This window comes from Lepidochelys kempii, chromosome 2 (genome assembly GCF_965140285.1).
Source record: "Lepidochelys kempii isolate rLepKem1 chromosome 2, rLepKem1.hap1, whole genome shotgun sequence".
Lineage (NCBI taxonomy): Eukaryota > Metazoa > Chordata > Testudines > Cheloniidae > Lepidochelys > Lepidochelys kempii.
In genome coordinates this window covers 16,245,198-16,269,045 of record NC_136381.1, presented here as the reverse complement: position 1 = coordinate 16,269,045, position 23,848 = coordinate 16,245,198, and the positions used below count along the sequence as shown (strand labels likewise).

At 43.5% G+C, this 23,848-nt stretch overlaps 1 protein-coding gene across 1 annotated transcript in view; it reads left to right on the top strand.

Moving 5' to 3' along the window:
- The window catches only part of TG (thyroglobulin), a 204,126-nt gene that overhangs the window by 10,755 nt on the left and 169,523 nt on the right, over positions 1-23,848 (top strand). Inside the window, exons 6-16 of the mRNA XM_073335054.2 lie at positions 41-147; positions 1,574-1,717; positions 2,903-3,088; positions 6,898-7,962; positions 9,790-10,377; positions 12,639-12,881; positions 13,309-13,446; positions 14,804-14,881; positions 17,785-17,897; positions 21,014-21,125; positions 23,184-23,384. Of these exons, the coding sequence (XP_073191155.2) occupies positions 41-147; positions 1,574-1,717; positions 2,903-3,088; positions 6,898-7,962; positions 9,790-10,377; positions 12,639-12,881; positions 13,309-13,446; positions 14,804-14,881; positions 17,785-17,897; positions 21,014-21,125; positions 23,184-23,384 (2,975 nt within the window). The remainder of the gene's footprint in view (positions 1-40; positions 148-1,573; positions 1,718-2,902; positions 3,089-6,897; positions 7,963-9,789; positions 10,378-12,638; positions 12,882-13,308; positions 13,447-14,803; positions 14,882-17,784; positions 17,898-21,013; positions 21,126-23,183; positions 23,385-23,848) is intronic.

The window sequence follows — 23,848 nt, the reverse complement described above, 5'->3', positions numbered from 1 at the left end:
ATGAACTTTCCACTTCATAACCCGCTGCTTTTCCTTTTAGGTTCCCAGATGCATTCCAGACATTTAGCTCCTTCAGAAGCATGTTCCCAGAAGTCTCTGGGTACTGTTACTGCGCTGACAGTCTGGGGCGGGAATTAGCAGAGACTGGTAAGTGCCTTCCAAAATCTGGTATGTCTTAGCAACGGGACTCAGAATTCCTCAAAGAAGGGTAGATAATGAACAAACACAAGGGCCGCAGCTTCGTTTCAGTGAGAAAGCTAAGGGCTAAGCTGGAGTCATCCGTGAGCGGATACAGCAGCCGATTGTCACCAGATACATATCTGTGGCAAGATCACTCAAGGATGGATATTACTAGCTACATTTTCTCATTAAGAGAGTGGCTGACCCCAGCATCATCAGTTGCATTGGCCAACCCAGGTTGGCATCTTCCTCGGTTGCATTGCCCAGCCCAGTTTAGCTGTGATCAAAAGTCATTTTCCCATTGTTGTTGAGTCCCTTCTGTCAATAGTCCAGTTCCTACTGGGCTGGTTGCATATCAGAAAGCCACCCTTCCAACCGGCCATCTCATTGGCAATCTCAGCAGAGAGGTGCAGAACTGAATGGACCTGGAGACTGAACTACTCCCTTCTCTGTAGAGCAGGAGTTCTCAACCTTTTTCTTTCTAAGCCCCCGCTCCCTCCCCCAAAGTGCTATAAAAACTCCATGGCCTACTTGTGCCACCACAACTGGTTTTCTGCTGGCATTAGGCGGTAGCAAGAAGGGTAATTGCCCGGGGCCCCATGACACAGGGGGCCCTGTAAAGCTAAGTTGCTCAGGCTTCGGCTTCAGCCCCAAGTGGTGGGGCTCATGTCCCCGGGCTTCAGCTCCATGCAGTGGGGCTTCGGCTTTCTGCCCTGGCCCCAGCAAGTCTGTTATAAAGAGGACGGTGCCCTGGGCCCCAGCAAGTCTGTTATAAAGAGGATGGGCCCCAGCAAGTCTGTGAAAGTAGGACAAGAAGTAAACAGCTTAATCTTCAGCAGGGGAGATTTAGGTAAAAATATTAGACAGTAGGAAAAACGTTCATACTATAAGTGTAGTTAATCACTGGAATAGGCTTCCAAAGGAGGTTGTGGAATCCCCATCACTGAAGAATAGGTTAGACAAACACCTGTCAAGGGTAGTCTAGGTTTACTTGGTCCTGCCTCAGGGTGGGTTAGGGACTAGATGACCTCTTGAGGTGCTTTCCAGCTCTACATTTTTGTGATTCTTACACTGTATGTCCAGTCACCCATACACAGTTACAGCTTGCTTAGCTATCACAAAGTAGCTCAACCCAGCCCCTTTGGGGTAGATCATGCAGCCCTTATTCATTTAGGTAGGCGCTTACTCACACAAATAGTCTCCTTTAGCTCAGTGGAGCTACTTGTGTGAGCAAATGTCCATCATCTAGCCTCATAGTTCGACTGATGGAAGAGTTGATGTTTGTCTGGTAGGAGGCATCCATTTCTGTCACCTCTCAGATGTGTATGAATGGCAGATGAAGACTCTCTTTTTAAAATGCCCCCCTGTGCTGAAAGGCTCTCTTCTCTCACAGGCTTGGAATTGCTGCTTGAGGAAGTTTATGATACAGTTTTCACCTCATTGCAACCTGCTCACACGTTTACTGAGACAAGCATCTATCGGATTCTGCAGAGACGGTTTCTAGGGGTGCAGCTAGCGACCTCTGGCAGGTTCAGATGTAAGTAGCACCAGACTGGAGTCCCATGGGTGACACAAGAATTCTGGAATGCAAGTGTGATCACCACTCTCTTGGCTGGCACACTGGGGACTGAACCAGGAACCTCCAGAACTAAAAGCATGAGCTGCTTCTACTTGAAATGAAGACCTAAGCCTCTTTAGCTGGGGCTCTGCAGACCAGGCACAGTGTGGGACTTGTAACACGCACTCAGCATGAGAGTGTTATGCCTCTGTACTGAAGCAGAGGGGGTTGGACTAGATGACCTTCAGGGGTCCCTTCCAACCCTGATATTCTATGATTCTATGAAGCAGGTATTCTTTCGGCTACACGGAAATCATTTTGCCTTTCATATTTTCGGTGTTAGATGATCATTCTTGGGGTCAGGAAGGAATTTTTCCCTCTCATGTGGTTAGCATTGTGAAACAGACCCTGACTGCATATATTCAGACATGACAATTGTCAACAGAGAACAAAGCACGGACTCTCAGCACCTCTAGCACCGTAACAGCCACTAGAGAGAGGCTTGATCGCATGTGCTAAGACACTGTACTACAAGTGGGTAGGTGCATGATGGGAGTTTTACATCATCCTCTAAAGCTGGTACAGGTATAGACCATTATATACCCTCTGGCAGATGTAAAATGAGTTGGTGGCCTTGGATCCATTCCTAATGTACAGATGTCCACAGCACAGATAGCATTCTTCTTAATATTTGCAGCAGAGAGACTAGGGATTGTCCTGTCCAGGAAATGTAAATACCGTCCTACCAGGCCCAGGGTAAGAAAATGTGGGACTGGCTCATATTGCCATTGCCTACTCTGGACCCATTGCATGGATAAAGAGAGATTGTATACTCTGTCCATCCACTTGGTACCATTCATTACCATTAAATCCACTTTAAAAGCAAATGCTTGTGTAGCCCTGCACCATTGCCCACTGAATGAGAAATTACTGGATTTACAGTTATGCAATAGCTATTAAAATGGCTGAAAAATGTGTTGAAGTTTTAGTCTGTATCGTTTACTTTGAGGAAGTAATTCTAACAATTTAAAAAAACCTGAGCATCGGGGCCTTCCCTGAACAATTGTCAAGGAGTTATTCAGACATGACAGAACCAGGACTGAATGCAGTTTTGCTCCAACACTTAACACTTTTCATCCTTAACCAGCAGTGTTTCTCTTCCAGGCCCTTCTAAATGTGAGGTTGAGAGGTTTGCAGCCATTCGCTTCAAACATGCTTATAGTCCGTCTTGTGAGGATAATGGGGACTATGCCCCAGTGCAGTGTGAGCAGGAAGGGCCGTGCTGGTGCGTGGACCCTGAGGGGCGAGAGATCCAAGGAACAAGGAGGCAAGGGCAGCTCCCGACTTGTGGTATGTATTGGAGTGATATAGTAATAAATTCCCAGCACTAATTTTCACATAAGGTGTACAAACGCACATTATGTATCCTCCTCAGACCTCCTGGAAGATTTGTTAGATTCTGGGACAAAATACCACAGTTATTGTCAAAATCTCCTGCAGGCTTCTATTTTCTCTCCACCCCTTTTCTTCTCTGGCCCCACAGTTGCACAATACACAGTCCTGTGAGAGAACATCAGCACCACCAAATAGACTTCACTTCCTGCCCACCCAACCCAGTGATAGCCCCCTATCCAGGACCTCATGTCAGCCTCCCTCCCTCTCTCTTAGCCTTTATCCTGAAATGGGAGTGTTCCCTGAGTGAAAGGTGCAGCACCAGTTCTCTTCTCAGTATTGCCAAGCCCAAGCATTCAGAAATCATGAATCTGGCACTGAAAATTCATTAGATTTTAAAAACAATAAATGGTGGGTTCCTTTTATTTGACCTCCTGATTTTGGCTCCTTTTGGGTTCAGATTTTCAAGCATTTTCCCCTAATTATGACAACTAGAAAGTTACATTTGTTTTAAAATAGAAGCTGAGATTCACCTGACTCCAAGAGCTCAGACTTTAAGAAAAACACCCAATATCACAAGGCTTGTGACAAAATTGCGAGTGTTGGTGACACTGCACTTGTGGTTTAACCCTCTTTTTCTGCTGTGATGCCTCTGGTGTGGGGGTGCTTTGCTTCTGTGATGCCTCTAGTGTGGGGGTGCATTGCATTGGTCTCTTTCCAGCCACCTTGTTCCCTATTTCTGTCCCTGTTTTACTTGACCATGAAGGTTGCCAAATCCCATAGAAGCAAATGAAGAAAAGGTGTGTGAGCTGCCATGTCATGAAACGAGGGAGATTTCATTAAGGAAAAAAATGCATCAAACTGGAGACCAAAATGGAAGATGACAGCAGAAAATGTTAAAGGGGTCAGATGGGCAGGGAAGGATTTGTTTAAAACCCTTCATTCTGGAGAGAAATGCCTAAATGTTCAGGTTCATGCTGGAGGGTTGGGGCTACAAAGGCTTAACACAGGCAGCCTTCGGAAAAATTAGTTTTCTGTCTACTAGACATAGTTATGCCATGTAGACAAAGAAACAATCAATTCTGGGTGTCACTCATGATCCAGAGTCACTATAATCTTTAGGCAAAGACGGGCTTACTGTAAAATGAAAATGTTTGCATGCCTTCAATGCTGACGAGCAAGGATATTGTGAAAGAGCCTCTGAGAGGCCTCCGCATCTGGCGGGGCTGGTTGTTTTCTCTCTGACTGTGCTCCTCTGAGATCTGCTGATGGGTTTTTGTGACATAACTTGAAGCTGCTTGAAACTCAGCTATGCAGATTTTTTTTTGGCAGACTCAGGAAATCTAAGCAGAGAAATTGGAGGTTCTGCCAATGAACCACTGAAAAGGAATTTTCACACGGATATAGTCTTAGGGAGACTGTTCTAGCAGCCACATGCAATACAATCATTGCATTTTTTTAATCTACCACTTTCTGATATTACAGTAGTGTGTTGTCAAGCAGACTGTCTTCTCTTTACATGCTGGTGTGATTTGCTTCAATGAGGGGAGGGGAGAGCATTTAAGAAGCATGTATTTGTTTCTTATTGACATTTTTGGGGATGTGAATTTTGTATTGGTGAAAGGTGCTGGCCTATTTGATCCCTTGAAGGACCTCCCCGAAAAGTAACGCAAATAGCCACTAAAAATAAGGAAGAGGAAGAGTTACTGTTATACCAATAAAATAAAAACCAGCAGGATCTTATTAAAGGGAAAAAAGCAAAATACCACGTTTATAGTGAATACAGAAAGAATCATAGTAATCAGTTAGTTATAGCTATAACATTCCATTCAATCTCTTATTTATTCACACATTCATTCATACAAACACACACACACAGGTTCTGCAAGGTTGTTATCATAGTTACCAGCCTTAGAGTTGCTCATGCCAAGCCACTGGACAGGTGGCCTGGACATGAGGAGGGAGCAGGGCCTTGTCAGATGCTCATCTGATGCTCCTGGACGTTGGTTTGCAGAATCAGACACCAAAGTTCTCACTTTCTAGAGCCTATTTTTATAGGAATTTCTTCCTATGCCAGTCTATGGGAATTGCTTCATCATGCTGTTGCTGAATCAATCAGCAGATGGCACATTCCTGATGGCTCCGTGCTGCTAGATGTTATCTTGTTCTTTGGTTCTCCCATTCTTGAGGCTGTTGGGTGGATTCCAGTCTGCCCTCTGGGGGTCCTCTAGTTATTTCCACTTGATGTCTTCTTCAGCCGATGGACGCTGGATTCTTAGGCTGGCACCTCCCTGCTCATTCAGTTATTATCCACACCAAGCATCCATCCACATACATCCTCTATCTCTATTTTAATCACAATTGTTAATACAACAAAAGGGCGGGGAGTCTCTGGGTGCTGTTTCTGTTGTTAGAGTATTGCTTTGAGTCTCTCTCTCTGTGAATTGCTTTGAGAACAGACTCTGTCTTAGAATGTACTAACACAATTAGCAGCTTGCAAGTTTCACACATAGAGGGAGAGAAACAGTACCAAAAACCAAGAGACCTCTTCATTAGTAATACCCTGGAATTTAAACTATGGGGAATCAAACTCATTTGTGATTTTAATACAGAACTTCTTTAATATGATCCAACACTACAAAAGGACAAGGATCAACAAATTAAGGGAGAGAATCCAAAAGCAGGAACGGGAGTGCAGGCTAGAGGATGCAAATGGGGGAACCAGAAGGGGACAGCAAGCACAGATCCTCCATCAAGGGACTGGCCTACTGGAATCCTAGGAGGTAGTAGGTAGATCCCACCAGAGCTAAAGGCCCACTCCTTCAGGGGAGGGGAGGGTCACATGACCTGGGGGACAACAAATGAAAAAACAAGAACAGGAGTGAGGGTTAAAAGTTCAAAACGAGGGTCTGGCATGGGGACATTGACCAGAGAATCTCGGACAAGTTGCTGGATTGATAGCCTAAAGGACCGAAATGTTTATCCACAAAGCTGGTACGACATGTGCAGGACCTGTGCAAGCTACCCCACCCATGTGCCTCCAATCTGCCTTCGGCTCTAGAGATGAAATGGTAGTTTAGTCCCTGTGGCCTCAGCAGAGGCTGCCATGAACACTAACAATGAATACTGTGGGTTCTAGGATCTTTGTGAGACGGTGGATTCTCACCTGCCCCAGGGAGTTCAGCAAACAATCACTACTGTGACTTGGCCCTCCAGCTAAGCCCCAAATCCTACAGCTCTGAATGTCACCAAGCCATTGCCTGGTGACTGACCACCACAGAAAGGGGTCGGGATTGGGGAGAGAAGGAGTACTTAGAAAAGGGGTGTGTCAGTATTTAGTTTATAATCATCTACACCCAAAGTCTTTAGTCCCATTTCCCCATTAGTTCACTTACCTCTCAGGCAAGTCCACAGTTTCCTAGGGAGGCTAGTCCCAGCCGGTGCCCTACCCTCCCCAAACTCATTTCCTTTTCCCCCAGAGTGATTGCCTCTTTTCTTGCCCCTTCCTGGGGCTGTTTTTCCTTTAGCCCTCCTTTACCTCTCTGTCTTCTTGGATGCTGCCTCTCCTCCTCTCTCTCCCCGCCCCCAGAATGAGCTGGGTCTGGTTTATATAGACCGACCCCACAACCCTCCTACTTCCACCAGCCTCTGAGAAGATTGGTTGATGGAATCATCTGCTTGGGGATTTCCCCCCCCCCCCCCGATGTGACAGCTCATTCTATGTCACCAACTCCAAAATATTTGTCTCCTTGTTTTCCTGTGTCCAGGTGAAGATCGAGCATGTGCCTCAGAGAGACAGCAGGCTCTGTCGAGGCTTTTTTATGGACCCGTTGGGCACTTCAGTCAGCACAGTTTATTCGACACCCCAGATATGAAGTCAGAGAATATAGACAGGTTTTCGAGCACATGCCCTCCTTCCTTCAAGGAGTTGTTTGTGGACTCTGGATTGCTATCTCCTATCACAGAAAAGCAGGATGCCAGCCAGCTGTTTGCACTAGAATCCATCCTCAGTGATGTTGTCAGAGAGATGTTTCCATCAAGACAATTAGCTCGGGTTGCCCTTTGGTTCACCACCAACCCAAAGCGCTTCCAAGAAAACCTGTTTGGAGGAAAGTTCTTGAAGAACCTGATCCAGTTTAACTTTACGGGAGCACTCGGCACTAGAGGGAAATTCAGCATTGGCCAGTTTTTCCAGCAGGGAAGCTTGATGAAAATGGACAATGGAGGAGGCTTTGCAGAACGTCCCAAGGGGCTGTCACTGGAAACATCAAAGGAGAGCTTCAATTTGAGTCAACCTCTTGTGGACAGCTTTGGCCGCACAGTTAGTTTACAGAACAATCAGAATGGGGTGGAATTTCTTGCTTCTCTTCTGGAACTTCCCGAGTTTTTTGCCTTTTTACAACATGTTATTTCTGTCCCTGAAAACATCGCTGAAGATTTAGGTGAGGTGGTAAAAATAGCTTTAAAGTCCAAAGATTGCACCGAGCAGCCCATGGATTTGTTTGTTCCGACGTGCACCAAGGAGGGGAGGTATGAGGAAATTCAGTGCTATGCAGCCACATGCTGGTGTGTGGACTCACGGGGTAAGGAAGTCCCAGGCTCAAGAGTGCAAGGCAAACGTCCAAGATGTCCCACTGCATGTGAGAAGCAAAGGGAAAGTCTGCAAAGCTTGAAACAAAGCCAACCTGCAGGGTCTGATCTGTTTGTTCCCTCTTGTACCAAGGAAGGAGACTTCCTACCAGTCCAGTGCCATGGAACGAATTGCATCTGTGTTGATTTGGAAGGCAGGGCTATTCCAGGAACAACAAGAAAAGCTGGGGAACCCATGCAGTGTAAGTCTGGGGACTGGTGCTTTAGAAGGGTTTATTTTTTGGTAGGGATTGCGCTGCTGTTCATGCTGCTTCTCCTCTTATTCGATATATGGGCTAGTATGTGAGAGCACCACTGCCCTCTGGTGGAAAGAATCAGAAGTGGTTCAGCACGTGTTCATGTAGCCCTCTAGTGGTTGGGGGATCACAGAGAATACCGTATCCTCAGATACTTCTAGAGATAAGGAAGAGTCCCCCTTCGCACAAGTGGGTGTAGGGCCTGCACATTCAGAGCAGAAAGATGTGAGCTCTGTTCTTGTTAATGAGCATGTCTCTGAGTTCTGCCCCTGCTGATGTCCTTGTGGCTAGTGTGAGCGGTATAGCTAGTCACCATGAAACCCAGTGAGTCCATGCAATTGATACATCATGCTCTGCTCACTGTCTCTAGAATAGCCTGCCTTTCAGTAGGGTGGAAAGCTGCTTTTCTTGTGGGACAAAATAATCCATGCAACTGCCTTTGACCCACCTTCTGAGCTAAAACTGTGTGCTGGTATTACTTGAACTACAAGACTGTGTCCCTCGACTGCTAGCTGTAGGAAACACATTAACTTCATGTGTGCACCAGCCACTAAAGGGGACAAAGGCCAAAACACCTAATGTGGGTCCCACATTCAGGTCAAAACATTGAGTGTCAAATGTTACCTGTCTCTTATATAGTGATTTTCATCATAACTGAATCTGATGGTTAGATGTTCTTATGCCTAAGTATGACATTGGGCATAAGCCTGTAAAATGTAATAACAGCCCCCCTCCGCTCTTCTATTAATATGATACAGTGGCAGAGTGAAGGGCCTTGGCTAAAAAAAGAGGTCTTATATTGACACCTAAAGCTTAGTGGGCTCGACTAATGGCAGATGGGCAGAGGAAGCTGGTCCCAGAGGCCCAGGCCCCTATTGAGAATAACCTGCTGCACATTGTGGAGAGTTCAGCAGCAGAAAACAGTAGCAAAGCAGCGGGCAGATTTTCACTGCCATGATGGTCCAAACGGGGAGAGAGAGATCTCAATAACTATGTCCTGCAGCATTTAGGGGTTCATTGATTGCAATCTATTACCTGTTTGGCCCACAATCAGAAGCAAACAGCACCATAGCCAGGGGAGAGCATGGAACACTGGTGTTTTAGGCTCATAATGCTCTGCTGGACTCAAAGAGACGTGCTGTTACATTTTGCTGTTTTCATTGAGCCACTAGCAAGTGTTAACAAAATGAGATTTGGCCCTGACGGCAGTCGTGGCCTCCAAAGGAGACAAACTGATGTCTGTGCTTTGTTTGAGGGCTGAAAGTACATCCTACAAATGGCTGTAAAATTTAGTTGGTGAGAGAAGTGAGGCTAGGAGTTGAAATTTCTTTTTAGATTGGGGTGAACACGTTCAGTAGCACTTTGCTACACAAGTATTCCCAATGGTATCTATGGCACTTGGTTTTTACTCCAGCGGGAGTTATCTGAATAAGGATGGGAGGGTAGATTTTCAAAGGTATTTAGGTACCTAAAGATGCAGGTAGGTACCTCACCTCCTTAGGTAATTTTGAAAATCCCATTTGGTGCCTACCTGCATCTTTAGGTGCCTAAATGCCTTTGAAAATCTGGCCCTGGGTAAAAACCTCAGGATTTGGTCCTCTTTTAATAATGGGACAAATAATAATAATTGCCCCAAAATAGTCATACTAATTATTAGCAGCAATAAGCAATTTCTCTAAATGTGTTTGCAAAGTAACCAAGTTCAAGTCAGCTTGCATCACATACCTATGGTGCATTCCTGAGATGGTTGAATGTATATTTTCCTTTCCCTAGGTCCAAGTGCTTGCCAAGTAACTGCTGCTCAAGTTTTTCTAAAGACGGTGCAGCTACTGTTGTCAGACCCACACGCGCTATCTCAGCTGTCCAGTGTTTACGTCCCACAATGCAACACCAACGGTAACTGGAGACAGGTGCAGTGCAATGGCCCCCCTGAGCAAGCTTTTGAATGGTACCAAAGGTGGATCACCCAGAATAACGAAGGCAAAACTCTGCCTGTTATTGACCTGTTGAACATACTACTTGAATATAAAGAATCATCTTCCCAAGGCTTTGCAGCCTTTATTAAAGGCTTGTATGTGGCTGGCCACCAGAATATCTTCCCAGCACTGGCCAAGTATTCTTCTTTTGCTGCTCTTCCCCCTGGAGTGCTGGAGGGCAATGTGACAGTTGTGTCAGAGAACATTTTATTGGATCCATATACATTCTGGCAGCTTCTGCATGGTCAGGTCACCCATTACCCGGGGTCCTACACTGATTTTAATGCCCTTTTAGGCCACTTTGAACTGCGCAGGTGTTGGTGTGTTGACAGCAAGGGAGAAGAACTGCAAGGAACTAAGGCTGAGGCAAACAGGATCCCAGCATGTAAGTAACATGACAGAGTTTCTCATTCTTTATTTACTCCAGTAAGAAAAAATCATTTAGAGAAGTACAAAGTAGAAACTTACTGACTCAGGGAAGGACCCATTGATTCCACAGTCACCGCTAGCAAACAACTGTCTTTTGGAAAAGAATAGATTGCCCCAACTTTAGTATCAGGGAGTGTGGTGTATTGAAAACTGTTCAAATGACAAGCTATCACTTTAAGTTTCAAGAGGTTTCCTGCTTCTGCTTGCAGGCTAGGGAACTCTTTAGGCAAGCATGAAATCTGGGTTTTCTGCAGTCAGTCTGCAAAAGACCCAGTTGGGTCCAAGGTGGACTGAGTTGTGCCTTTCTGCCTTAGGTATCAGCCTGCTCTCTTTCTCGCTCGCTCTCTCCATTGATTGTTGTGTGTTAGATTTCCGGATTCTAAAAAATGAAGTAGTATTAAATTGCAGCCTTTCCGGGAGAGTATTTATGTTTTGTTTCTAGCTCTGAGTGTGTATGCTGTGAACGTAACATGGAGAAATAAAATACAGCAAATCCTTTCTGTGGAAAAAAATGACAGACAGCCTTATACCAGGGTCAAGTAGATTTTATAATAGTTACCATTTTTGGAATTTGAACACAATCAAAACACAGATCATGAGAAGGAGTTGAGCAAGTAGAGATGGGTGTGGGTCTTAAGGAGGTAATAAATGCAAGTTACGAAAGCGATTTGTTACGTGAACTTATCATACAAACATTATGTTAATGATAAAATAAAAGCACTATAAAGTAAGGTCAGAGGAATTTTCTTTGCCATTCTTATTACTCAGTGTCTTTATGCCATCAGCTTGATTCAGAAAAGCAAACCTCTTTAGGAAAGCACTTGAGCATGTGCTTAAGTCCTTTTGAGACCAATCGGACTTAAGCATGTGATTAAAGTCAAACACATGCTCAAATACTTTCCTGATTTTAGGGCTTTAGTTAGCATGGTATAGTCGGATGCTGCAGTGATGAGGACCATGTAAGTACCTAGATAGATGGGCTGGATTTTCAAAAGCACACAGCCGTGACCTAATCCCGCTCCCATCAACTCAGTGGCAAAACTCCCATGGAAGTCAGTGGGAGAAGAGAAAGGCCAGCGAGGAATGCTTTTGAAAATCCCACCTGCACAGGCTCTGACTTTGTCATTTCCCAGGGTGGGTGTTTGATTCCTGCTCCGTCCCAGGCCCTGCCCCCACAACACTGTTTCCCCTAAGGCCCCACCCCCACACTGCCTCTTCCTGCTCATGCCCTGCCCCGACTCTTCTTGCCTGTGCCCTGCCCCTGCCCTGCGTTTTCCCACCCCATTCTGCCCCCTCCTCTGAGCGCACCCTGCCCTCGCCCTGCCCCCTTCCCTCCGCTAAACCGCTGAACAGCTGATCATGGCAGCCGTGAGGTGCTGGGAGGGAGGGGGAAGAACTGGTCAGTGGGGCCCACCAGCGGGTGGGAAGCACTGTCGGTGAGGGGAAGGAGCTTATCAATGAGGCTAATCAATGCTAAGCACCCACTATTTTTTTCCCGTGGGTGCTCCAGGGCTGGAGCACTCACGGAGTTGGGGACTATGCCCACCTATATATCATGTTGCTACCAAAGCAGTGGCGTTCTGCACTGCACCACTTGGGTAGATGAGCTGTGAGATAGCCCTGGGAACTAGAATCACCATCTTAGTTCTTCAAGTGCGTGGAGGAAAGGACAAAGGGTGGAAAACTTCCAATCTGGGAAAGAGCACACAAAAACTCAACTATGGGTTTGGGGGGGCAGGACTGGAAGAAGGGAGATATTAGATTAACACAGAGATATAGTTGCAGAGAAGCTTGCATGGATCCTGTTCACAGTATGCCTGTCTACAAGAAATGAGTAAAAGACAAAGTATAGAAAATGCAAATGACAGACCACATGCCAGTCATCACCTTGGACACTTAGCTTGTATGTTGTATCCTTTCTCCCAACCTTTGTGTTAACTGACTCAAGGCAGGGACTGAGACTTTCTGCCTGTTTACATGGAGCCTAGCACATTCTGGGTCATGCTTAATACAATAAAGAATAATAATAAATAACTCTTACTGATCACTTATTTCGGGGCGTGTGTGTACAGAGGATTTTTCTTTTAACTGATGCAAACCAAAGTAAATATAGAAAGAAATAAGAAATGTTAAGTAAGAGACTCTTGAATATGAATGTGTGAATCTTTACTGGAGTAAGATAAAGGTTACTAAAACAACCCTTTGCTGTACGTACAGGCCCTGGTGCATGCGAAAGTGTAAAGAAGGAAGCTATGCAGTTCATTGATGAAGCAGAACAACTCATCCTAGCTTCGAATGGCTCCCACATTCCTTTGGGACAGAGCTTTTTAATGGCAAAAGGACTTCGACTAACAGACAACGATCTTCTTCATTTTGCGGAGACCTTTCAATCAGGGAACGCATTCTCTGAAAAGCTGTTGGCAGGAAGTGACTATGCAGTCCGACTGGCAGCACAATCAAGTAGGTTGGGAGGAGTAGAAGTTGGTAAAATTGGTTGAAAGTAAACCTTCGGAGAACAGGGCTTTTGCTTAAAGGGGAGTAGTGCACAAACTAGCCCCAAACATGATCTGTCTGTACTGGAGCTCTGTAGGCCAAAGTCAGCTTTGCTGAAAGTGGATGTAAATCCATCAGAGTTAATGAAGTTTCAACTGCTTACATCAGGGCTGAGTTTGACCCTTTTTCTTATGTAGCACAGCGGGTGACATTAGAATCTGGACATTTCCCATTCATTAAATTTCCCAGTGTCTTTGTAATATTTCCCCTTCTAAATAAAGGGAATAGAGTAGGGTGTCGTACATGTGCATTTTTAAATAGCATCCGTTTGAGGAATGGGTATAAGGAATTTGACCACATCCAAAATATCCTGGTTTGTTTATTTTTTTTATAGCCTTGCGTTTCTACTGGCGGAGTCACTTTACTTCAAAAGGTTCTGCTGGACAAGCTACGCTCCTGGGATTTCATCCTTACATTCCCCAGTGTGATGGCCTGGGGAACTGGGAACCGGTCCAATGCTACAAGAGTACTGGTGAGGCATCACTTGCGAAATACTCACTGCTTCTTGCTGAGATGAGTAAAGGCAGGTCAGACTGACGTATAATATAATAAAATTAGAAGAAATAACATCACAAGTTATTTCTTAACCAAAAATATATTTGCTGCATGTTATTTTAAATATATATCTGCATTGCTAGGAGAAAGACTATGGATGCAGCGTGAAGATAATTGGCCAAATTCTGCCCCTCTGGCTTTCTGTTGTGAGGAATCCCTGGGTAGCATAAGGCTGGCATACCGGGCTTTATCACCCATACTCTTCCAGGTGTAGGGAGTATTCCTGGGGGCCAGATATGGGAAGGCAATCAAATAGCCCCTTGAGGTCTGTTTTACCTGAAGTAATTTAGAACAATCTTTAGGCTAATCTAAATTGTGGCAGGGAATGGCTCAGCTGCCGCTCAGCTCTAGCTGGGCTTAGAGTCCCCTTTTCCCCTGACATTGGGCCCATTGTTGACTGCAGCTTGGCCAGACTGAGTGTTGCATGTTCATACAGCAACAACGAAAATAATATTCTGAATTTACGTTATTTTTAAAATTAATTTTCTTATAAACCTTACAGGCAATCAGCCGAATTTTCACCTGACTTATTACGCTATAATAATTCAAGTGATTCCAGTAAAGTCTTGTGGGTTAACTGAGCCCAATGTGTTTGTGCGCTGATCACGTGGTTTACTCTTCAAAAAATGTGCTGGACCGAATACAATAAGAAATACCCTGAATCTTCAGCTAAAGTACAAACCAGAGCCCTGATGCAGAAATTGGAAACTTTTTGGTTTTTCTTGCCAAAATGAACAACTGACAAAAAAATTAATTTTAGGTGCAAAGAAACATTTTGTTCAACCCCCAAATATTTTTTTTTAGGTTTTGTTTTGTTTAATTCTGTGTTTTTTTTATCCTGTTAAAAATAATCTAGATAGATTTAGAAACAAAATGTTGTTTCTAAACAAAAAATCAAAACATTTCATTTAAAAAACGTTGACGCTAAATGTTTCAACTTTTTTATAACAAATATTTCTATTTTTTGGAGGAAACTATTAGCTGAATTTGTCCTGAATTCACAAATAATTTTGGTGGACCCAAAACTGCATTATTATTATTTTGGTGAATAAACTATTCATCCAAAAAATTCACCCAGCTTGCTCTTCACTGATCTGGATTGTGGAACTAGCCATTATATTGTTTTCATGGTGATGCTGCCATATGGGCTGTGTTCAGTATTCCAGCCAGCAACAACAAAATCCTCCTGCAGTTCAGATCAGCATGTGATAATAATAACAAAGGAAAGGGACATACATTTTTCTAATGTACGGCTGCTGCTATTTCTTGCCTAGGTCACTGCTGGTGTGTGGATGAAAGGGGACGCTATATTACAGATTCTCTGATCATACGCTCAGCACACTTCCCAAAATGTAAGTTAATCTTTTCTTCCTACAATTTTCCCTTTTCTTAGCTGACACATGCATATATTTTAGGTTTTTTTAATTGAGATTTTTAGTAAATCACATATAGCATAACACAAGGTTGTTTTTTTAAAAAAACCTTCATAAAAGAAAGCAAAGGGAAGACAGATGTTTTGTTTTGTAGCTAGATGAACTGTGTGTGTCTGTCTCAAATATTTGGCAGACTATTTAGAACGTAAGAACAGCCATATTGGGTTCCTGGTTCATGGCAATGAGTTCCACAGGTTAGTTATGCGTTGTGTGAAAAAGTACTTCCTCTTATTTGTATTAAACCTGCTGCCCGTTAATGTCATTGGGTGACCCCTGTTTTTTGTATTGTGTGAAAGGATCAATAACACTTCTCTATTCACTTGTTTTCCACATGGCTCATGATTTTATAGACCTCCATTATATCCCCTCTTTCTAAACTGAACAGCCCTGCTCTTTTTAGTTTCTTCATATGGAAGCTGTTCCATACCCTTGATCATCTTTGTTGCTCTTCTCTGAACCTTTTTCAGTTCCACTCTTTCCTGTTTGAGATGGGTGACCAGAACAGGACACAGTATTCCAAGTATTGTGCGCCCCATGGATCTACATAGTGTCATTATGATATTTTCTGTTTTATTTTCTATCCCTTTCCTAATGGTTTCTAAAATACTGTTAGCCTTTTTGACCACTGCTGCGCTGAGTAGATGTTTTCAGAGAACTATCCTCGGTGACGCCAAGATCGCTTGCTTGAGTGGTAATTAGCTAATTTAGAATCCATCTATGTATATGTATAGTTGGGATTATTTTTTCCAATGTGCATTACTTTGCACTTATCACTGTTGAATTTCATCTGCCATTTTGTTGCCCAGTCAGCTAGTTTTGTGAGTTCCTTCTGTAACTCCTCAAGGTCTCCTTTGGACTTAACTGTCCTGAATAATTTTGTATCATCTGCAAACTTTGCTGCTTCTCTGTTCACCCCTTTTTCCAGATCACTAATATGTATGTTGAACAGCACAGGTCCTAGTACAGATTTCTTGGGGGATCCCACTGTTCACCTCTCTCCATTGTGAAACTGGCCATTTATTCCTACCTTTTGTTTCCTATCTTCAACCATCAGTGATACTTGAGATGACCTTCCTTCTTACCAGTTGGCTACGTAGTTTCCTTAAGAGCCTTTGGTGAGGGATCTTGTCAAAGACTTTCTGAAAATCGAAGTCCACATATTGACTGGCTCACCCTTCATCCATATGCTTGTTGACTCCCTCAAAGAATTCTGATAGATTGATGAGGCATGACTTCCCTTAACAAAAGTAGAACTGACTCTTCCCAACAAATGTTTTTCTGTATCTGATAATTCTGTTGTTTGCTATAGTTTCTACAAATTTGCCCAGTACTGAAGTTAGGCTCAGTGGCCTGTAATTGCCAGGATCTCTTCTGAAGCCCTTTTAAAAAATCTGCAATATTTGACTTCTACATTTACCCTTTTGCTTGATAGAATTTAGGAATGGATGTGTTTTTTTTCAAGCAAGTCTTTTACTTTATTCCTCAGAAATTGAATCTACAGTGTGATTAACTGGGCTAATGTGTATGTGCACTCCTGCACTCTGTTGCATGGAGTTGGGATGCTCTGCTGAGCTTCAGAGGCCCTTTACTGCTAACATCAAATAGCAATTCTTGGCCTTGATGTAGCAAAGCATTTAAGCATGTGTTTAACTTTAAGCACGTGAGTAGGTCCCTGACTTCAATGGGACTTGTCACATATTTTAAGGTAATCATGTGCTTACGTGCTTTACTGAATGGGGGTTGTAACTCGAATGGAAAAGGCATAAGCTTTTGGAGTATACGGATTTGAGTTCTCTCACTGCTCTTGTTGTGAACTTGCAGGTGGCATGGTCTGCAGAACACTGATAATAATGAAAACTTAGGTGGCTATAGATTTGTTTCAACAGAGTGTAATTTCTTTTGCATCTGAGATGCATTCCTTTTCTGTAGGACCTCTCAAATTCTTTCAATATCTAGGAACCATGTTACTTTTCCCACTTTTAAACTGGGTGAAACACATTTGGTCTTTCCATATTGCATGGCTGATAATACTGAGTTTTCTGCCAGGAGACATAAAATTTGAAAAACCTGGAATATTTTCTCTTATGATTCCATTCATTGTGATTTAGTTTCTTGGTCAGCTCCAAGACATGTGTTTGTAGGTTCTGATTTTCTTTGAATAGGTGCCAGCAGAGATTATTGGGCCAACTCACCAGAAGTCAATGAAGTTATTTGGGGGATGAATTTGTCCCATTACCACTTTGTCCTTGTTTGTTTGCCACGTTTGCTAATATAGGAGGCAGAATTAACACTTAACAAAGCATTCACATGGCAGCTGCCAATCTGAGACCATGGGATAGTACAATGAAGATGTGTATGAGATCTGAGATGTTTAGGGTGACCATATTTCCCAAAAGGAAAACGGGGAACACTGTGTGGGGCTTGCTCAAAGCCCCCCCACACACACTTCCTGCCAGGGCTGGCCCAAGCTGCTTGCCCAACCCTTGCTTGCCCCCCTGCATGAGGCTGGGGTTGCTGCTCACCCGAGCCCTGCCTGCCCCCTGTCTGAGCCCTGCCTCCCCCTTGCACGGGGCTGGCATTGCCGCTCGCCCACCACACATTCCTCCACACTTCACATTTTGTCAAACGCGGCATTTGTCCTGTTTGCTCTTGCCAACTGATCACTTTTGCCAAAAAAGTCAGGATGGACAGAACTTAAAAAAGTGTCTGTCCTGGCCAAAACAGGACATATGGTTGCTCTAGTCATATGCTGCCTCATTCAGGAAGGCATGAGGAGATCAGATTTATGTCCTTCATGCAGCCGTACATTTTCTCTCTCAAAGGCCAGACATCATGTCAGCGATCTCGAGCCAATGCGTTAATTTCCAGCTGGAAACAGAGCGGCTCAGAGCTCAGCGCTACTGCTGCAGACTTGTTCATCCCCTCCTGTCTTGAGGTAAATGAGTATAACTGGGGGATGGGGAGAGAAGGGGCAAACTGAGCCTTCTGTACCTTGTTTAATGCCCTGGCAAGGACATAGGCAATTGCAGTTCCTGTGCAGAGGCGCTTCTGCCACACACCCCCGGGGGTTCACATCACCCTTCAGGTGGAGGCATGGAGGTAGGATGCTGAGCAGGGTCTGTGCCCAAAGGAGAGTAGGTGTCACCCTCCTTAAAGGATGGCTTAATGTGCTGGGGAGGAGACCGTGTCTCCTGAGCTGCCATTCCGGATGAAGCTTTCCCTGGACAATGTGACTCTGCTCTGGCCCCAATGAAGAAATGTGCCTAAATGACACTATTCAGTTAACTGAATTTTAAGAGGAACTTTCCGATGATTTCTTCCAATGGAGGGGAAGATTTGGGCCTCAGAGACAAAAATCAGTTCTGTCTGGCCCCAGGACAGGCTCCGCAGGGCTTTCTAGTTATATGACAATGATCCAAATGGGGCTTTGAAGAAGGGGACAAAGGATAAAATGTAATTTTAAACCCAGGCTTTTATAGGATTTCCATATGAATTCTTTGTAAAGGTAAGTGCTGCTTCTCTCAGGGCCCAGTTTTCTCTGCTGAATCAAGCTTGTGGGCTTAAGAGCAGCTTTAATTTGATTTTTGTGGTTCATCTTGTCACTGCTTTCTTCCATGAAACTGGAAGATGTTTTTCACTGTAAGGTCCCATTGGAAGAAAATATAAGGGATAAAGGATTTCAGGAAAGCAGGAAGTTTCTCAGGGAGACACTATTAAAGCCACAACTGCAAACTATCCTGATGCAAAGGAAAAACAGGAAGAATAAAAGGAGGCCAATATGGCTCCATCAGAAACTTCTAAAGTGGAAACATGGATGAATTGCTAAAGAGAATTACAAAGGATAGCACCAGCATATAGGAACCTAATCAGAAAGGCCCATAATGAGTTACCCCTAGAAAGTAACCCTTCTGCCAGGTGGAGCCAGGAGCAACCAGGGCTGTGTTCAATATCTAGGGGTTCCTTTCCACTGTTACAACACAGAACCGGCTTGAGCGCCCACCAAGTAATCTGGGAAATTTATACACCACCCCTTGGGAACCTCTGAGAGGCAATACTTCCCCACTTGCATAAACATAAACCATGAGTAAAAGACCCACCCCCAAGTAGGTTGGGCAGTGTCCTTTCCCCCTCAGGTTCTTAAGTCCAGAAACCCAAAAGTCCCTTTCACATGCCCGACCCTTCTCTGCACCCCTCTAACAGTTGCTGTCCTTGGTCAGTGCAGACCCAGAGTTCAGAGGTACATCTGCAGAGTTCACCTCCCCCACAGGTGGCGTAAAGAGGTACCTTATTCACTCTGCTGCTCGGGCACTCGCTCTCTGCCAGCTACCCTGCTGGCCGCCTGCTTGCTGCTTCCACCAGCCGCCTGCTCACTGCTCTCGCCGGGCCTTTCCACCAGCTGCCCTGCTGGCTGCTCGTCACGGCCCTCCACCGCCGCCCTGCTGGCCACCCGCTCGCTGCTCTTGTCGCACCTCTCCACCAGCCTGCTGCCCGCTCATTGTGCCTCTCCGTGGCATTAGCCACTTGTTCACCTGCTGACTGTCAGTCACCTTCTGCTGCCACCTGCCTCTCTGCTATGACCTTTGCGCTCCAGTCTCTTAGTAATGTTCAGCTCTGTTCAGACTGGACAGAAACACTGCCCCATCTCCAGTGATTTCAGCTCTCAATGTTTTTTAGCTCTTAGCAGGCAGGGCAGAAAATTGGTTAGTCTCTAAGGTGCCACAAGTACTCCTAGTCTTACCACAAGTGATTTCAGCTCCGATTGAGCAATTAACATAACAAAGAGGCTCCTAATGACACCTATTTAGCTCTATTCTTTGAACAGTGGGGAGGAACAGGTTAAACCCTTGATGAGTGCAGCCTCCTGGTTGGATATACCTGTACCCAGCCCTCTTACTTTCACAGGGCTCTGACATGTGAACCCCTGGCTTAACGAGGTTCTTTCAACTGAAGGTGGCCTCCTCATTTGGGACAGGTAAAGCATAGTCCTGCTTTCCTCTGTTCCTACAATAATTACAACATTGGCAACCATATTTCACTACCCCTGCATTCAGTAATAAGGAGATTTGTACCCAACACCAGCCAAAGTTGATCACTTTGACACCACCGTATCTGCTGAATATGTAGGCAGAGCAGGAGCAAATGGATTTAAATAAACACAACCAAATCATTCCCCCTCCCAGCTAGTTGTCAGGGAAGCATTCATTCAGACTCTGCTTGCACAAGAAACATAAAACAACGTTCTCAACCAGGGGTCCATGGCCCCCTGGGGGGCTGTGAGCTGTTTCAGGGGGCTGTGAGGCCCTGCAGCTGAAACCCATGCCCCAAGCCCTGGCACCCCCGTGGGACTGAAACCAGGAGTGGAACTGTGGGGCTGGAGCCCCATCGCTCCCCACGGGACTAAGACATAAGACTCAAGAGGTCATTGTAGCATTCTTCTTGATGCTGGTGAGGCCTCACCTGAATTACTGTGTCCAGTTATGGGTGCCACACTTTAAGAAAGATGTGACAACTTGGAAAGAGTCCAGAGGAAAGCAACAAAAATGATACAAGGTTTAGAAAACCTGACTTATGAGGACAGCTGGCCATGGTTTGTGTTGAGAAAAGACCTGATAAAAGTCTTCACATATGTTAAGGGCTTTTATAAAGAAGTTGATGACCAATTGTTTTCCATGTCCACTGAAGGTAGGTCAAGAAATAATTAGCTTAATCTGAAGCAATGGAGATAGGGTAGATATTAAGAACAACTTTCTAACTCTAAGGGTAGTTAAGTTCTGGAAAAGGCTTCTAAGGGAGGTTGTGGAATCCCCATCACTGAAGGTTTTAAAGCACAGGTTGAACAAATACCTGTCAGGAATGGTCTAGGTTTACATGGTCCTGCCTCAGTGCAGAGGGCTGGACTTGATGACCTCTTGAGGTCCTTTCCAGCCTTACATTTCTATGATTCTATGGCCAAGGCTTTTGAAATGTGAGTTCTGTTGCACATTGCGTGTTAACAACATCTCTGTGTAAAGTACATCATCCTATAGTGACATTGTAATTTGTCCATCTTAGACTGGAGAATATACTATGCTACAGAAATCAGACACAGATACTTGGTGTGTGGATCCCACGTCAGGAGCCATAATACAACACAGCAGCAAGGATTCAGATGGCAGCCCCCAGTGTAAGTACTGGTATTCACCAACTTGCTGGCTAAACCATTTTGAAACTCAACAAGCTCCAGGCTCGTGAGATTCCACAGTTGCTATGACACCCCAAAATTGTGCCCTGTAGCTCAGTGGAATAGGGAACAGGCCTATTTGGACATCTGGGAACCTTTTATGTTTTTAAAAGACAGGTATGAATCTGTCCCTTTTGCCTGTGCCATTTAGGGCTTTCAGTACATTAAAATACATTTAGTTTTTTTATTAAAAAAATTTCAAGATGCCTTCAATACGTCTTGCTACTGGCTGAATAAATCTTTACAAATAATTTATTTAACAAATTTTGCTTTTTTATGTTTGCAAATTGTCCACAAAAAAGATTGTAAAACCCTTGAATTTATTCTTTTCGCTGAAATTGTTTGTGAATAATTTCTGCTTTCAGACTGTTCATTATCAGTGGATTGTGAATATACACAATTTACATATGCAAGAGTACAAGCTTAGTTCCCAGTTCTGCAAGATCTTACATCTATGTAATTTTACGTACATGGTCAGTCCCATTGAGTAAGAAACAGGCTGAACACTTTGCCCCAAGCTGGGATTGAGTTGATTGGAACTATTCATGAGTGTATGGTTACGTGTTCATAAGTGTTGGCAGGGTTGGGAGATTAAAATTAGATTTTTTGTGTGTATTAGTGTTAATAAATAGAGCTTGTTGGGAATCTTCTAATGAAATATTTTGGTCAGAAAATGCCAATTTGTCAAAACCAAGACAGTTCACAGGAAAGAGTTATAGAATCATAGAATATGAGGGTTGGAAGGGACCTCAGGAGATCATCTAGTCCAACCCCCTGCTCAAAGCAGGACCAATCCCCAATTTTTGCCCTAGATCCCTAAAATGGCCCCCTCAAGGATTGAACTCAGAACCCTGGGTTTGGTTTTCATGGATCTCCAGGTTCAAAATAATTAAACAAATAAATCTGGGGAACAAAAATTTGAAATTGATGAAACATTTCCAAAATGATAAATTAATTTTTTTTGGTTCAAAATGACTTTTTGTTTGAAAAAATTAATTATTTTATATTTAGGCTTGACAGAATTCGATTTTTATTTTTTGTATAATTTTGATGGATAATATCAATGTCTATCTTTGATCAAAATTTTAATCAGTCAAAATGTTCATAGTTGCTGTAAATTATGGTGTGTGTGAGTGAGGCAATGAGAGGGCAGACAATAATTATTTAATAACAGTAGATTTTGAAATTCAAAAAGTTAAAGCTCTGTAAAAACACAAATGGTCAACATCCTATGTCAAAGTGTACAAAGTAAATATCCTTAAATCAGACTCCAAAAGGTTCTCAAGCAGCCTTTTTTTTTACTTTGACTATCTGTAAATTTTGATTATTATTGATGGAAATATTTTTCATAAGTTTGTGAAATTAATGTTGACTGATATTTACTAATAAACAAACTACTCCCTCCAAGCCTCTTTATACTAAAATAAGGATTAAAAAAAAAGAATAAGTTAAATATATAAAAAGGTCAAAATCAAAATGTAACATTTTGAAATGATTAAAATGAAACATTTTTTACTGACATGATCCAAAAAAGTTTGATTATTGGTTTGCACAAAATTTTGAGATTTCAACTATTTGTACCAGTTCAGCCTGGGAATACTCATGGAAAGTGAACACAGAAAGTGCTCAAGCACAGTTAAAGCAAAACTGTTTTAAATATGAACAAATATCAGTATCATCAGTACCGTATTTATACAAGATCCACTTTATGAAGATTCAGATAGCTTGCATATTAATGGTTCAAAATGGCAGCATTTTGTAGAGATAATAAAGTCCCATGTATATCTATACTGATACAAACTTAACTATGGTCTCATGACGATTTGTCCATTATAATCTCTCTGTTTCCTTCAGCAATAGCCCCAAATTTAAAGTACCATTATGGTAAGATGTAGTGTTTTGGACAATTACTGGACATTACTGAGGTTCATTTCTGTAGTTGCTCAGAGTTTCTCCTTTTCTGCTCTTCTTTCCCTTGTAATCAATCTCTTGTCTTTAAAGGTCCTGTTTTCTGTAGTATGCTGAAGTCCAAAGTTCGCTCACGAGAAATTGGCAAAGGATACATCCCTCAGTGTGAAGGGGACAATGGGAACTTCTCACCAGTGCAGTGCGACCAGGATCAGGAAAGCTGTTGGTGTGTCTTTGAGAATGGAGAGGAGGTGCCTGGAACACGAGTAAGAGGAGAAAGGCCAGCATGTGAAAGTGAGTTGTGGCAACAGTCAAAATAACTTTTACACAAGGTTCAGATCCAGAACAGGACCCTGATCTAAACTTCCCCAACATTTAGCTGTGTTGAGATTTAAGGTTCCTGTTCAATCTATTATAGAGATTTATTTTTATTTAAATATGTATTTAGAGGCTCCAGCCAGGCTGGGCACATTTTCCAAACTTCCTGAAAGTTCAGAGGGTTTTGTTAGGTTGAACAGGGGAGAGGGCTTTTGGATTCAGTGGCCAATCTTAGTGATAAAGAATAGTCAAGACAGATGAGTCAGTTATGCTAATCTAAGAACCACCCTGAACACTTTGCCCAATACTTGAACTGAGCCCAGTCTCAGCCTGCCCTTGGAGTGAAAAAAAATTAACTGGCTGGGGAAAAAAAGGTGTATTTCTGCAATTCCTACTTTTGGGCTTTGACCAGGATGGTAAAGTATATTGGCCAAAACACT